Source organism: Apteryx rowi, unplaced genomic scaffold, assembly GCF_003343035.1.
Source record: "Apteryx rowi isolate R43461 unplaced genomic scaffold, aptRow1 scaffold_31, whole genome shotgun sequence".
NCBI lineage: Eukaryota > Metazoa > Chordata > Aves > Apterygiformes > Apterygidae > Apteryx > Apteryx rowi.
In genome coordinates, this window is record NW_020449530.1 from 1004744 (window position 1) to 1020584 (window position 15841).

At 40.0% G+C, this 15841-nt stretch overlaps 1 protein-coding gene across 7 annotated transcripts in view; it reads right to left on the reverse strand.

Annotated features, from left to right (window-relative positions):
• Positions 1–334: 334 nt before the first annotated feature.
• Positions 335–15841, reverse strand: part of CALD1 (caldesmon 1) — a 197610-nt gene continuing 182103 nt past the window's right edge. For 5 of the 7 annotated variants that reach the window (XM_026070399.1, XM_026070398.1, XM_026070395.1 and 2 more), the window contains 7 exons: positions 9265–9308; positions 9088–9166; positions 8061–8198; positions 6978–7073; positions 3901–3984; positions 3559–3592; positions 335–2006 (listed from right to left, as the gene is read on the reverse strand). In XM_026070399.1, coding sequence (XP_025926184.1) covers positions 1975–2006; positions 3559–3592; positions 3901–3984; positions 6978–7073; positions 8061–8198; positions 9088–9166; positions 9265–9308 — 507 coding nt within the window. In that variant the 3' untranslated portion in view covers positions 335–1974. The remainder of the gene's footprint in view (positions 2007–3558; positions 3593–3900; positions 3985–6977; positions 7074–8060; positions 8199–9087; positions 9167–9264; positions 9309–15841) is intronic. The other 2 variants (XM_026070401.1, XM_026070397.1) reach the window with 1 other exon arrangement.

Below are 15841 nucleotides of genomic sequence, written 5' to 3' on the forward strand. Positions count from 1 at the left end.
TGCTACAGGTCTTATCACACAGCAAACATTTTTCAAAGCAGCCGGCTGTACCATTAAATCAGAACTTACTTGGCTGAGCACGCTGACTTCTGGATGATGCACAGCTCCTGTCTTGTATGGATGTGGGTGACAATTAAGATTTTTCTTTTTTCCCCTTAAAAACATGCAGGTTAAAGCTGCTGATTGTAGGACTTTGCTGTCTGCTATAGGACAGTATGTCAGGAGAGACATCCTTTGAAATTCCTTTTGTGATGCCTTGTTTTACACCGCCTTAGCATGAATACTATCCCAGTTCCAACAACTGGCTCATTCCTAGTCATTAACAAACAGGGGCTGCTGACGGAAATACTCCATTTATTGTGGATGCAGTTTCAGAATACATTGTTTGAACAAATCATTTTTATTGCAGCTATCAAATGTATTTGAAAGACTCAAAGGAGTGTTTACAAAACCCCAAAACAAAAAAACATGACAACTCATAGACAATGTCAGGCACAGTTTCACCCCCTACAGATAACTGAGTGCATCTCTACGTGTAAACAAGATGTTTCAACCAAGCAGGGGAGCTCATCTTTGGGTTGCAATATAACATTCTTCTTCATTAGGAGCAAATCGGATGCTATAAAAGTTGAAGTGGTGAAAAGGGAGATCCTGGTAGTTTCGATGCACAACAAAGCTGCTAACAACTCATTCTGGGGCTACTTCAGTTGCTCAGTTTATTCCACCCATACACTGTAGGATGTAAATGCTAAACCGTATGGCATGTAAATTCAAACCAAGCTGACATCTTATAGCCATGTGTTTACTATATACAAATCAAAACATCTGTAAATAAGATATTCGGGAGAGAGAGTTAAAAAGAAGCACTATAAAGATAGAGGTTTACTTCATTTCAGGTGGCTCTAGTGTACGGCACTGATGAATGGCAAGATTTAGTGTACAGTCATTTGAAACAAGCTCTCTGTGTTTAGTTTTACTTTTTTTAATTATGGTAGTTTTATATAAATTAAACTACAAAGTTTTATACAAGTGTCCTATTTTTGACCCTCTATACCCTTACCTTTCCCTCTTTTAAAAACTATAACTTTCTTTTTAATTACCCATTACTGGGCAACTGACATTTAAAATTTTTTAATACTTATCTCGCCATACCTCTAATGGCAATTATGAAATCTTACTATAGAAAAGTGTGTGATTTTGTCTTTATTTTTTAAGCTGTGATATTGGCTAATTATGTATGTTTATTACTAAATATAATACTCTAGCATGTATTTAAGCATTCTACCATTAGTAGTGCCTTTAGGCTAAACTTTGTAAAGCTATGTGTGTATATATTCTAAATTGCAATCAATTACTAGTCACTAACAACAAAAAGAAATATCAGTACCGCTGTCAGCTAACATAATCATCCAAATTCAGGTATTAACTTAAACTAGAATGGAGAAACTGATACTTAAAAAAGTATAAAACAAAAAAAAATTTAACAAGTTATTGATGCAGTATTTCTCATGACATGGGCAACTTACAGAAAATATTACATTGTCAACTAAAGATATTTCTTCCATGCCTTAGTCTAAAGTGCAGAAAGAAAGATTTCTGTATTCCAAAAGTAACCATTGTTTTTATAGGTTTACTGCACACCTTTCTTAAGAAACTTCACTTCACATGCATTTTGGGTTGACCTTTTATGCCAGTTGAAATCACTGTTCAGATACATAGTTAGTTATGACTATCAGTAGGAGAGTCTATATATTTCACAGCATGGGTTTCTTTAGGAATAAAGGCTCTTGTGCAAAGGGAGTACTATTATGATGAATGTCTAGACTGATTATTAAATACAGTGCTAATATACATGGTTTTAACTGGGATAATGCAAAAAGACATTTTGGTAAATAAACATAAATATAAAAAGAACAATTTAGCACTTCTTTTTTTTTTCCCCCAACTGATTGGTCCAGCGTCTTTAATAGCCTCCTACGGTTCTTTCTCAAATTGTCTCAAACCTGCTGAGAGAGAGAAAGATTAAAGATGGCTCAAAATGACGCGAATGTATCTCTCAACCGCAGCGGGCGTAGCTCTAGATGAACACAGCATGTAAAAAGGCAGGACCCACGAAGGACCTTACTATGCTCCCATGCTGGGCTGCTCAGAGAGGACAAGCAGGATTCCCCTACAGCACCTCGCTCATGTCCAACGGCCCCGGCAGCGGGGCAGGGAAGCCTCAGGAGCCTTCTGCCCCAAAACGCCGAGAACGTTCTACCCCGCGCATCCTCCTTCACCACCTCCCAAACCCCTCGGGGAGGGCTACCATGCTGAGGCAGGCTGTGCAACGGCGCTGGGCAGGTGCCCTGCAAGCCCAAGGTAAACCAAAAGCTGACCCAAGCCCYGTCTCGCAACCTGCCGCTGGTGGCCACAGAGAGGAGGCTCCCAGGGAGCAAGGTGCAGCTAACACTKAGCAAGCTGGAAAGCCCCTTTCTTAACCCTTTGGTTTACAAAAGGAGAAGAAGAAAACGAGAATTAAGTTTTGTGGGACTCTAAACTGATATGAGAAGTCCACAAAACACACTGTAGCTCTGGCTTCACCTCAGTATGTTTTTTCTGCATTTGACCATTTTATTCCTACTGAAAAATCCAGGGATGCTGCAGGGCATCTTAAATTTATTAAACTGATCAGTGAATTTCCCTTCTACCCCACAGGTCCTTAGACACCTATTTCTTTGAATTGATTTTATTTGAAGTGTTTAAGTTAGTTTAAAAAAACACCAACACATAAGCTAGGAGGGTTATTTTTCTGATTTCTTCCAGTACAACTAGGTAGTATTTCCCAAACTAGTAATTTCAAAACAGCAGTAGTAAGACCATTTCTGCCTTGAGAAGACACCAATGCACAGCTCCAGCCCAAACAGTGCTGCTGCTGTGTGCATCCAAGCTCCAGTCCAGCCCTGTCTAGGCAGGCAAGGGCACATGGGACTTGGAACCAGMCAGGTAAAGTTTTAAAAATCCACTATGTTGACTTGTCACCAGACTGCACCGTTATCCAGTGGCAGTGTTTAAAATCAGATAAGGGGCTTGTTCCCAGCAGTGCTGAAGTCTTCATTTCTGCACAGGAACGCTGCCGCACCAGCCTTGCTTTGGGTTCCCCCTCCCCACTCACAAAAAGCATATCCACTCCCACTACAACCTTTAAGAGAGCCTTTCCTAGTTGCCTGACATTTGCTGTAATTAGCTAAATGACTATCCCATTCCTCGGACCTCACACAGTTTAATGACACTCTCCGACTATAGCAAACGTGCTACGTATGTTACTCAAACAACGCTTTGCAAACATGCCTGGAGAACGTCTTGTCCTCAGCCCTCCTAAAAAGATGATTGTGGCTTATTACCCAAAACAGCAGTCACATTTTGATGACACTCTAATGGAGCTTTTGAAAGGCAAAGGAAGAAAATGTTTTTTTGCATCACCATTAACAGCAACGGAATTAAAAGCCCAGGTGTGTCTGTATGAAAAAGTGCCAATGTCTCTAYTTAATATGCAAGTGCATTATTAGAATTACTTACCATTAGTCTCTGATTTTTTCCCCACAGATGTTACCTGTATTGAAAAAATAACAACCCATTATTCTAGTTGAATATGAGAAAATGTAGCTATTCATATCAGGAAAAAAGACAGGGTTCTACACACAATTCACTTCTACCAAACAGGAATGTAAAAGTTAAATGCTGCTCAAGCCTTTTGATGCCTCATTGTACTCTCTACTATAGTTAAAAAGGGAGGCTAGAAACACAGGACCAACAGAGGCCCAATTCCAACTGACTGAGTACAAGAAGGAGAACAGTGCCTTCCCCCTAGAAAGCCTCTCACAGAGGTATTTCCCTTTTTACAATGGACTGAAGTATTACCTTAGAAGAGGAAGTTGTTGCTTTTTCAACTGATTGCTTCTCCCAGAGATTACGTTTGCCAGATACATCTCCTGGTCTTAAATCCTGTATTTTAAAATCAATGTCAGAGAACAGAAACCAGCTTTAGTTCAGATTCATTTTATTTCAGTAGAGAAAAATTATAATATGACTTACTCATGAGAARTATCTATATTGTGCTGTGAAGAACCCGCTGAGGAGAAGGTTTTTTATAGTCATGTAACACCTGAAGATAGCATTTGGCCTAAAGAGCCTTCCCAGTAAATTGTTTGTRCACCTTGGGGTGTAGGGGCTGTTTACCTCTATACTGAGTAACATCTAAGGTGGCAGAACTAAGTGGAGTGCTAAAAAGGGATACAGAGGATAATTTTTCACTTCTAAGCCGTAGGCAAGTCATATAACAATAATGCGACAGCAGAGGCTGCAGCTACCATTTGGTTTCCAAATCTCAGAAGGGTAGATGTCCTTCTCAAACTTCTCTCTCTCTCTCTTTTTTTTTTTTTTTTTTTTTTTTTTTAAAGTTCACAAGCACTAGGAGCATCACCAGTGGACAATAATACATTTTCTATCAGTTAGAAAGCTATTCAGGATGGCACCTCACATAACCCCTCTGCACATATACATGCTTTAATACAAAACTCAACCCTGCTGCATYTATTTAGTTCTGCACAGACTGGCCATGCCTTGTTTCATTCATCCTAAGGAGTACAGTGAAAGCCTACTTGACCGTCAGGTTTTTCAGCAAGAAAATTTCGATTTGGGGGGAAAAAAAAAAGATTTTTCAGAACTAGCAGTTTCCATTATGGAGGAAATTGAAAGAAGCTTGTCTCAGATATCTCAGATCAGAAACAAAATATTTCATTAAAAAACTATAAAAATAGAGTAGGCACTTCCTATACAACATTAAAGAAGATTTTCCTCTGCATTGCTTCTTCTGCATCTTAAGTAAGGGTTTCAGGATTTAACACTGTAGAAATTCAAATGAATATGAAGGGCAATTGCATCTTTTAAACCCATAACATGGAACAATTGCTACTCTGACAGAAAAAACAAGTGAGGTAAAGTGACTTTGACTTTGCATTGAATTCACTCTGTGAAAAAGAGTATACATGGGGACTTGGAGCACAACCCAATGCTAATCCCGAGCTTCTCTTTGGGAAAAACAAGAGTGTGAATCAAGAAAATGTATGCTAGGCTAGCAGCAATACACCTGTTTAATGCAGATGGATTGGTATCTACCTGTGCAGACAGCAAAGAAAAGATTCTTGAAACAACTTAGGATGTAACTACACTCCTTTTCAGAAAGTATTAAAATCCTGCATGGTTTCCAGATTCTTGTTCTTGCCATCCTTAGGCAGGTTGTTTTCTGCACACCAGAACTGCTAACTCAGGATGGAAAACTGCCCAGTGATGAAGAAAAGTCTGATTTCTGCAAGAGGCGTATGCACGGCAACAGTGATGCTCTAGAGCAGACCCTAACTTACACCCAAGGAGAGCTGCCAGTGATTAGGACTTTGAGCCCGTTCTGTACTCCAAAAAGCCCATTCAGCAATAACAGCAGAAGGAAGAACAGAGCAAAATTCCAGTGKACTGTCCATGTGCCTGCTGTTCTCTACAGCACAGGGTCACCAAGGACACAACAATTCTGTGCCACCACAGGCAACATCATCATATAATCATTTCCATAAATCCTGAAATCATTTGGAATCCATAATTTAGGTTCACCATAAATCTAATTGAGATCTTTGTTCTCACTACTTATTATTGAATGCTGTTCCAAAAAAGAAAATTGACAGCCAAAAACTTTAAACTGTTCTTTATTTTGGAGGAAGGAGCTGGGAGTAGGGGTTTATTTGGGAACTAAGAAATTCTAGGTTTCCACTTGATTTATTCTGGTTAAAAAAAAATACACACATTACAGATGTATATCATTCTTCATAGTTAATAATAAACAGGTTTACCTGACCAATTTAGCAAAGAAGCAGCATAGGAGAAGAGCAGATTCCTTCAAGCATAAATATTGAAAGAAGAAAGAGCAATCTATTGAGAAAGAGGGAAATGTAGACATAGAAGCAGCTGGCTGAAGGGAAAAAAAGAGATTAGTTCTACATTATCGAGAAGATGCAGCTTAGAAGAAGGAAAGGAAAATCTGGAGGCAAATCATGTTCTAGTTTTCAGTAGCTGTGATTAGAGTCACCACAATAACTGCTTTTGTTTTCATATACATTTCCATTTGGACTCTGATTATATCAAGCTCCCTGTAACCACTAGTAAATACTGACTGTATGGATAATCACTGCAAATTTCAAGCTCCTCTTTGGGACAAACAGGAGTGTGAACTGAGAAAGCATATGCTAGGTTGCACCTTTGATAAAGGGCAAGGGTACTGGTAGCAAGCATACCCCATAAGGATATGAGAGGAAACCAGTCCTTCAGTAAAGCGCCATTAACACCATGAGCAATGCCCTGCCATTCCCCAATACAGACACCTTCAGCTCCAGTTCCTCATCCCTTCCTCCCTGCTCCACAATTACCTGTTTCTGCTCCTTCCCACATTCCCAGTTTATTACATCCTGAGAGTTTTCTGGTCTGATTTCACTCAAGAAAGGAACAAACAGGCTAAAGGGCCTTCATTAGAAGTGACATTTAAGGCCCTTAAAGGTTTTAAGAATTTTGGTTATGTTAAACAAAAATACTTGGAAGATTTTTTAACGGGCAAGGGCCAAAGCACAAGCGTTTCATTCAAAGTTTATGGCTGGTAATTTCTATATTAATGGTATGGCTTCAGAGGTGGTAAGAGACTGCCCTTCTCTGCTGGGTGACCACTGTCTTTCTGGAGCTCCCCTCAGCCTTAAGGTGAGAACTGCTCTGTCTCACCTCGCTCCCAGTTATCCAGAAATTAGCAGTCACGGGGCTCCTGTGAACTGAGCTTCCAAGAAAGGACGTGCAGCCAAGTTCCTCCAAAAAAACCATCAGCTTGCGGTGGGAAAACCATTACTGCCACCGCCTCAGGAGAGACCCAACCCTACCAAAGAGATGGTTGTTGCAGGTTTACTTACAGAAGGTTTTGAAGCAGGTGATTTATTGGTGTCTGGGCTCTTGGTTAACCATTCATTGATACGACTGGAGACACCAACTTTCAGTCCGGCAGTTTCCTGCAAAATAATAAAATCTTATCCGAAGACTTTTAGAACAGCTATTGCTATGTTTTCCCTGGCTTGGATTTAAAAACAAAGCCAAACCTGAGTTTAATATAGACATCCTCACCGAGGCCATGGCTGACTAAGAGTTATCCTGTCTAGGCCGAAGATTTTTCCCTACAAACTACCTAGTATTGCTGCCTCTAGTTTTCAGTGATGACAAATGTGGGCTGGCAAATAAAGTCATATTCACTATAGCGCTAACCTAGGGATAAATCCTAAATAGTCTTTGATGACTCCGGAACCTCAGCTGCTGTTTCTGTCACTCAAAGGAGAAAAAATCTTTAGTCTAAAAGAAGAGGAGATATCAGTAAGTTCTTTGGTCTATATTTTTGTTTTGTTAAACTAAAATTTTGCAAAAAGGAATTTAATAGAGCAGTTAACTGGCATAAGACTTAAAATATTAAAATAAATTCTAAAAAGATTGGAACAAATTGCTGAAGCTTCTTTGGTATCTGTAAATAACCTCCTTCAATCCATGGCTCAGTTTTTCAGCTATGATGAACACTTATCAACTCACAACAACTTGTAGGAAGGAAATGCTGACTTAAGAATTTACATAGAAAAAAGTCTCACAAATGCTTCTGTGATTTACAAGACATTAGTAGCTCATCTATTACAGTTTAATCTCCCTCTGCCCCAAAAAAGGATCTTTCCCAACACAAAGAATTTCTTTGTACTCAGCTTGAACTAGCCAGCTATATTTGTGTAAGATATCTGATGTGACTCTTAATACTTGCCTCATAACTAAGCTCTGTGTGTACTCAACATTGCAGCCACACCATTATGTGGGTTTCTGAGGACCAGATCTCATGATCCTTTGAGATATTCTTTGCCCCTGACATGAGGAGGAGCAGCCAGGCTTACTCATGTGAACAAGAACTGCAGGGTCAGGTCCAAAACATAATCCTTTATAATCAGCATGTAAAATTAAATGCCCACCTTATTTGGTGTTCCTGGCCCAGAGGGTGATGAAAATACATTCCCTTTCTCCCACATGCTCTTGATGTTACGGACACCCTCGGCTGGCACAGGAAGGTCAGAGGCTGCTGGCTTATTTGGTTTTGCAGCTTTTGTGCCCTGCAAAAGAATTGAGGCTAGTTGGTATTTGGCATTAAGAGCTGGATATGCAGAATGCTTGGACACTGGGGTTGGGCTGGGGAATACACTGGAAGCAGTTGGAGCTACTTCCAGTGATGATCATGCAAGGGTGGAGAAGAGAATCCAACTCAAGAGATGTCACTAAGAATCTTCCCCTTTTTGATTTGCAGTTGCTCCCACATGCTGGACAGGCCAGTCTATGAGAATTGCAGTCAGGCAGATTTTTGCATTTTTTACATTTCTAAATCTCATGGTAACCACAGCTGTGCGCTCAACTGCTCCAAGGCTTTGATTTGTCCTCTTCCAAGTCTCAGTCCATCCTGCCTATAAATATATCTTTTTTAGGGACACAACTAAAGAAGGAAGGAAGTCTTTATGTGAAGGCAGGAGAAAAAGACTGATCTGTCACTCGGCATCAGACTCTGTCCTGTCTGTCCCAGACAAGTTAACCTCACAGCTCCAGATTCTAGGGCTAAATTTCAGCAGCTACGGTATATTTGCAATGATGCTTTTTAGGGAATGGGGTTTTGGGGGAGGATGGGGCAGGAGAAGGGGTGGAAATGTGTCTTTTCCAAAAACCCTGGGCCAAACTCTGTCTGTTCCTTCTTTTCAAAACTCTAGTATGTTTTGCACATTACAGATTCAAGGGAAAGAAGAACCTATACAAGCTGAGGAAGTCAAAGAATCTGAGATTTTGTTTAGATATACATCTGGATTGAGTCTTTCCTCAAGTGTTTTGTTCTTGAAGTCTCATTAAAAATATCTGTGAGAAAATCCCTGAAATTCTTGAATAGTAAAACATGGGTCGATTAGAGAAGTCTCAGAAGCCGTTAGTAACTTGAGTCAACGTGACCTGGAATTAACTTACCACAACTGCACTAGTGTATTGCTCAAGTCTACTGTCAATCTTTGAGACAACTGCTGTCGTGTGGGTGGGTTTCATACCACTGCAGGGAATGGAAAAGAGAAAGAATGAAATTATTATTCCCTCCAATTAAACACTTTGTTGCTCTGATTGAATCTACTATCTGTTTTATTGTTTTACCTCTTTTGAGCGGATTTGTTCAAAAATTCTGCTCGTTCCTCTATCTAGAAATAATAAACAGAAAAACATGGGCTGTAAGTTTTCGGGTAATAAGTAATGTAAGGCCAGACTAAAACATCATTTTAAATCTCAAGATTAAAGTCAATCTCAAGGTCAATCTGAAAGAGAAGGATTCTAACGGAAATCACTGCAACCACATACACAGGTTTTGCATTTAGGACCCAGTTATTAAGCAGATTCACAAGGGTGGAGCTATTATTTACATTAATATGTTTGCATCCTGGATATTCTTCAGTGTTTCATTTGTAGCAAGAGAATAAATTCTCAGTACAGGAGAGAGAGAAAAGGGAAGATATTTACCTTACCCAAGGAGTTAATATTCACAAAATCTTACATGCCAAATTTACTCATACATCCCACACAAGAGTATGTATATATCTCTTGAAGCAAACAGGCAAATTTAATAAAGTTTTTCTGGGATGAGACAACAGACTAGGCCAGGTTTGGAGCTCAGCCATGTACCCTATCTCATGAATGTTTTTGCAGGACATTGACAATTTAATCTGAACTCCAAAAAAGCAATCAAATTGTACTTTGCTCATGTTCAGTAGGGTCATTGCTGAGTCAGTGTCTACCAGCTGTTATTATACAAACTGGTATCTTACATTCCATCATTATTATCTACTCTATGTATAGGAAAATAATGTAATGCTTCCAGTAAAAAAGAATCATGAAGCACTCATGAGACTTCTCCCAAATTCTTGGATAATTTGAAGACAAAAAGGGGTTACATCCTTGAATAAGGTTTCAAAACATGTCATGATGGAGGGGTTGTCTATTTGCATTCTGGGTCAGAAATACTTTAAACAATCAACTGCATGCGTCTTCCCCAATATATTGTTCCACATCTTGTCCCAGGTCTACAGTTTTGCTTAAGAGTAAAAAATACACAAGCAGCTCCAGGGGACAGAAATGACTATTAATCAGCCTGGTTGAGTTTACGGGGATTCTCCAGTCTCAATATGGGTTTTCCATTTCCAAGTCACTTTAACAGTAACTGCTACAGCATTCATCCCTTCAAAATATGTCAACGACTGCCATTCCTTAAAATGGTTCTTCTCCGTGCCCATTAGCAGCAAGGCTGTTTAAGATTACTAAATCCCACATCAAGCCCATCAAAGGGCTTGGATGTTTTATTTTTCAAGTCCATACTAGMAAAAACTCAGACAGCTCATTTCAGTGCAGAATTTGCCAAATAAGCTAATTGGAGAAATTCCAGTTAGCATCACATCCAGGTCAAAGGCATCTCTAAAGCTCTAAAAATATACAATTTACGGAGTAATTTATGTTAGCAGTTTTAGTTGTCAATATATGATTCAAAAATAGTCCTAAATTGAAAGATGGGCTTTGCTCTGATACACACCAACTGTTCCAATATACTGTCACAAGATGGCAGCAATATATCAGACAGGAGCTGAAGAACACTACACCCCTGCGTGCACGCACACGTGGATACAGATATATGGCTCTTCCTCTCCCATCTTTAACATTTTGGAAKTCATTTTGAACCCAAAGGAAGTACAAAAAGCATTACTGTAAAACAAGCAAGTAAATTATTTGGTTAAAATTGATTAAACAGATCTGTGATGTTAACTTAAAAAAGCTCACCTCTCCTCAACTGTGGGAGCAGACCCCATGCACACTTTTTCCCAGTGAAAAAGTGCTCAAGGAGAAATGTTTTAACAACTGAATGTTTTAAGCAATTGGCTTACTTTTTTACAGTCAAATCTGCTCTGGACAAATACTGAATGGAGACTGGTGTATCCCACAATGCTGATTTCTGGGTCACAGCTAGCAATGCTCATGAAGATGCACCCTACCAACATGAGCCAGGAATTTCCCGAGCTCTGCATGAACAGGTAATTCCCTCGGCAGCACCAGTGAGATCCCAACTGGTAGCACAGATGAACAATACGAAATACCTCAAGGAACCAGGGCTCAGTGCAATGACATTAATAATTCGTCTACAGCATCTTCTAGTTCAGGGGAACCCAGATTGCACTTGAACTCTTAGAAAAAGGAGAGATCTTAAAAAGTGCTAAAGACTCGACTCCTTCCAGAGTCTTCCCGTGTTCAGGAAAGGGAGCAGCTGCCCACACAGCCTGAACATTTCTATACAGCCGGAAAACCTGGCTGGCATATGCACTGGGGTGAGAGGGGGGCACCAGGAGGAAAGAGGGACTTGTATTCTTGGGGTCGTTGTGAAAAGACACGGAGTCATTCTTTATCTACTGGAAATAGGGGTTCTCTGAGCACTTGCCATGGTATCAGGACCTAAGTCAGGGATCTTTCAGCACAGGAAGGCAGGGAAGCAAACCAGGAAATAAGTTAAACAAGAGAGCAGAGTCAGGAGGCAGCCCTAGGCTGCACAGCAACAGCCAAAGGCTATTTATCCACTGCACATCACACAAACTCCATGCAAAGAATTCAAAATGGTTGGCACATACAGTAAACAAAATTACAAAATAGATCTGTAAGAGAAATAGGGAAAGCAAGGTGGTTAGCACACAATGCAAGGTATTTCCTCAGTTTGAGATCATGCACTAAAATAATCTTTTTGCTGTGTTCTCTTTAACAGTATCTTGTTAAATAGCTTGGAACTATGTTTTTGTCAACATGGAAAACTTTCCAGAGCCTATGACACAGAAATACACAGATACTCCAAAAAGTCCAAGTGCCAGTCTCTAGTTAAACTGAATGGAGAGAATGAACACAGGATCTCAAGGCAGCATCTGCCCCACCTAACCTCAGTTGCTTTAAAGTTAAGTATTCAGTCCAAATTATACATTTTGGTTTCCTCTATAGTCAGTGGGGACACAGGGCAGCTCATCTCACTCTAGGAAAGGTAGGGTCCCTTCCCACTGAAGGTGCCTGTCTCTTTCTCTCCACTGACTACCAAAGAAGTTTAGCTTAGACATCTAAATGCTTAGATGGACACCTTTTACCTTTTCACTGATAATGTCAGAGGAAATTAAATCTCTCTGCTTCAGAGAAGCTAGCTCCTGCCTACAGAAACTAAGGCTGATGCAGGTTGATAGCTCTGTGTCAATTCATCAAAAGCATCCAACCTTTTAACTACATACCTACAAGATAATAACACACACCAGAGTCTCAGTCCTGCCCAACACTTAGGAGTGCTCTGCTTGACTCACGGGAGTAGCCACCGACTGACAAAAACCAAAAACATGCAGGGCCTCACATCTGATCAGGGCCTTACTGAACAGGGCCAGCACATACAGGTGGAATGGAGTAAGCTAAGCTAAAGGTTATACAAAGATCTATTTATGCATTTATCCACACTCAATATTATATAGGGATGTTTGGTTCACTGATTCATGCAAGAAGTTGCTTGGTCTATTAATACAGGCTAAAGACACAGTTAAAGTGTGGGAGTCAAATTGCATTTTTTTTGCATCTGTACCCAGGAACAGGAACAGAATGGAAAAGGAGTAAGTTAACACATAATTTTAGCCAATGACTTAGGAAGAAAGCACCATCTAAATATTCCCAGTAAAACCTGCTTCATACATATTTATTAAATGATTCTTAGGATCTTTAGACTGTGTATTAGATGTTATGAGAAAAAAAGTATTTAAACTGATATATAGAAAATTATTTTCAGAAAAATGGGCCAAGGAGGAGAGGGAAGAGGAAATACATGTAGAAAAGAGAAATCCTTTTATTGTAATTTTGTCTTATGTCTGACACAGGTGGAAGAACCTGGTGGAAATCCATTTTGAGTGGTAGTTCCTGGGAGGAAAGTGCTTCTCATCAGTCTGAGTGCCTTACATGCTCTTTTGCTCCACTAAGCACAGTTAGGCTTTTTCCTGATGTCAGCAGCATCTGTGCACAGTGGGCCCAATTTACTCCTGAGGGTTAATTCACCTGGCAGACTAGAGTGCTGTCATCAGCACAGAAGATGAGCAGAAAAAAACAAATGTCACAAATCCTGTTCTTGCCAATCTTATCTTCCATCAGCCGTAAGAATAGCTCATCTCCCCAAAACTGGATGGAGTCTAATTCTTTCCACTTGGTGCTCCAGTCCCCAGGTATTGAGCAACAATGACATAGGTAAAGACAGATCTTTAAGAAAAAAAAAAATTCTCAAGCCCTGAAAGGTCCTGTCTTCTGGTTCAGTAGTCAGCATGACCTTGTGGAGAGAGCTGGCTGCCCCATAATCCCACATCACCCAGCAGAGGTCTGCAGCAAAGGCAGAAGATATGCCAGGCTTCTGGCCTCCTGCTATTGCTCCTGCCCACACTCAGCCTGGGAGAACTTTCTCCCTCAGTGCCTAACTGCTTTTGTATTTCTGCTCAAGCGTAGTGGTGGGGCTCACCCCCAGAAGAGACTTAGCATTGAAAATATCCTGTTGTCTCCTGGTAAACCTGGAGAACAGTTGTACAGGATGCCAATATGCTGTTTCCCAAAGAAAACATCAGAAATGAACTTGTCTAGAAAGGAAGATGAACAAAGACCACACAGCAAACTCCATTCTTGTATTGCAGCACCATTTATGTGAACTAAGCTAGGGAGGGCATGAGTGAGAGAAGGATGGGAGAGCAGCAGAGTTTGTGCCAGAGACGCTTGCCTTTGTATTTAAAAAAAAACAAAAACAAAAAAAAAACATGAGAGAGGGCAAAGTAGGAAGAGGTTTGGTATCGTTACCACAACCCACAGGGACTCCATTAGCCCTAAGAAATTCCAGCTGCTTCTGCCCCAGGCTAGTGATGGATCTGGCCTGTATTCATTTTGCAGTCTTCCTCCTCACTGTCGCCGAGAAAGGACCCAACCCCTGCGTTCTCACTGGAAGGTCTCCATGCTACATGGACCGCAAGCTCCACACTGCCACTCATAACTCTCCTCAAATTAATCTGCAAAAAGTCCTCAATGCAGCCAATACTATATCTTCTTTCCTATTTGATTCACTTCAAATTTAGTTTCCTTGTTTCCAGGGCCAAGTGAAGCTCTGTTCATCCTATATCCCAGATCCCAGTTTTGTCTGTGACAGCAACCATGGTACCCTCTGATGTACTTCTGAAGCAGAGTGTCTCAGGTTTCAGGGAAATACTTTTATTCAGCAGTTAAATCAACAGGAGTTGTTCGACACTGTGTAGCCTGTGATCTATCAGAAGTCAGACTAGATAACTGTGGTGGTTATTTCTAAATACAAATATGCACATTTGTGCATATTTATTATTATGCACATTTATTATTTATGTCTGTTATACACACACATTTATAAACGTGCATCCACAACCAATGTAATATATGAAGCAGAGCTGCATAAGTTGGTCTCTAAATTCTGAGTCTGCAAGTTATGCTAGTCCATTCCCTGCCTGATGGATAAAGTGCAGCATCTGTAAGACAGCAATATGCCATATTCCTTTTCTGTTTACCTCCCTTCTTCCTTTTGTTCCTGTGGTCCACCTGGTAAACAACATGCCATACTCTCCACATCTAAATCACTCCCAGTAACTTCTTTTTCTTTCCCAAAAGTTTATCATGGTCAGTAAGAACAAGGAAGGAGAAAAAGATTCCTTGCCAGACTGGGATCTATCTAGGAAAACACAGAATGTGCACGTGTTTCAAACAGTCTTTTAATACTCAGCCTTCCCTTTCTCATTATTAATTCCACCTGCTCACCCACAACTGTGCATTTATGGTTTTCACATGACTCATGACACACCTAACCAGATTATATATCCATTGAGGGAGAACATATGTGCCAAATGCTTTACAAGTCAAGAGATAACTTGGGCACTATATAATAGCCTCTTGAGATCTCAGCTGTAATTCAGTCAGGTTAGGCTGACCTGAGCATTCTGTCCAAATGAAAGGTTACAATAGATATCCTCTTCTAAAAACTGGAGTTTGATATCAAGTTTTACATCAAGTTATTAAAATAAGATCATTCTCTGCTTGGTTATTGACCACAGAAGGCCATGAAACAGTTCAGCAGCATTACACATCTACTCTGACCACCCACAGATACCAGGACTGAAACATTTAGAGTATCACTGTTTTTTCAGAGAGAAATAGAAAGAAAGAAAAAAGTGTATGGAGTTGCATATATGCACTTTTGTAAAAAACAACTTCTGCTTAACATGCCATAAAAAACAGCAGCAATTGTCATCACAAAAAACAGGACCTTTGATGCTAAACAACATTCAGAAAATTCCAGCTTTCCAGGAAATAATACCAAAAAAAAAAAAAAATACAGTGTAGCATCAGTCCAAAAGTTCTCTGAAAGCTATTAACCTGCCAAATCCACTGCTTTGTCCCACTCTCCCCCAAATTATGATCTATATCTTTCTATTAAGCACTTTCAATTATAATTTCCTCTCTTCTGAGTCATCTGTGAACTAAAGCTCCAAATGTATGTCATAAAAGGCATCTTAATAAACAGAGCAAATTAAAAAAGAAGCCCTCTCAAGAGGGCTGGGAAGAAACTGTACAATTAGCATCAGTTATCAATATGGTCTTTTGCAACCAAAATGGCAAGACCAGGTTTATCTAA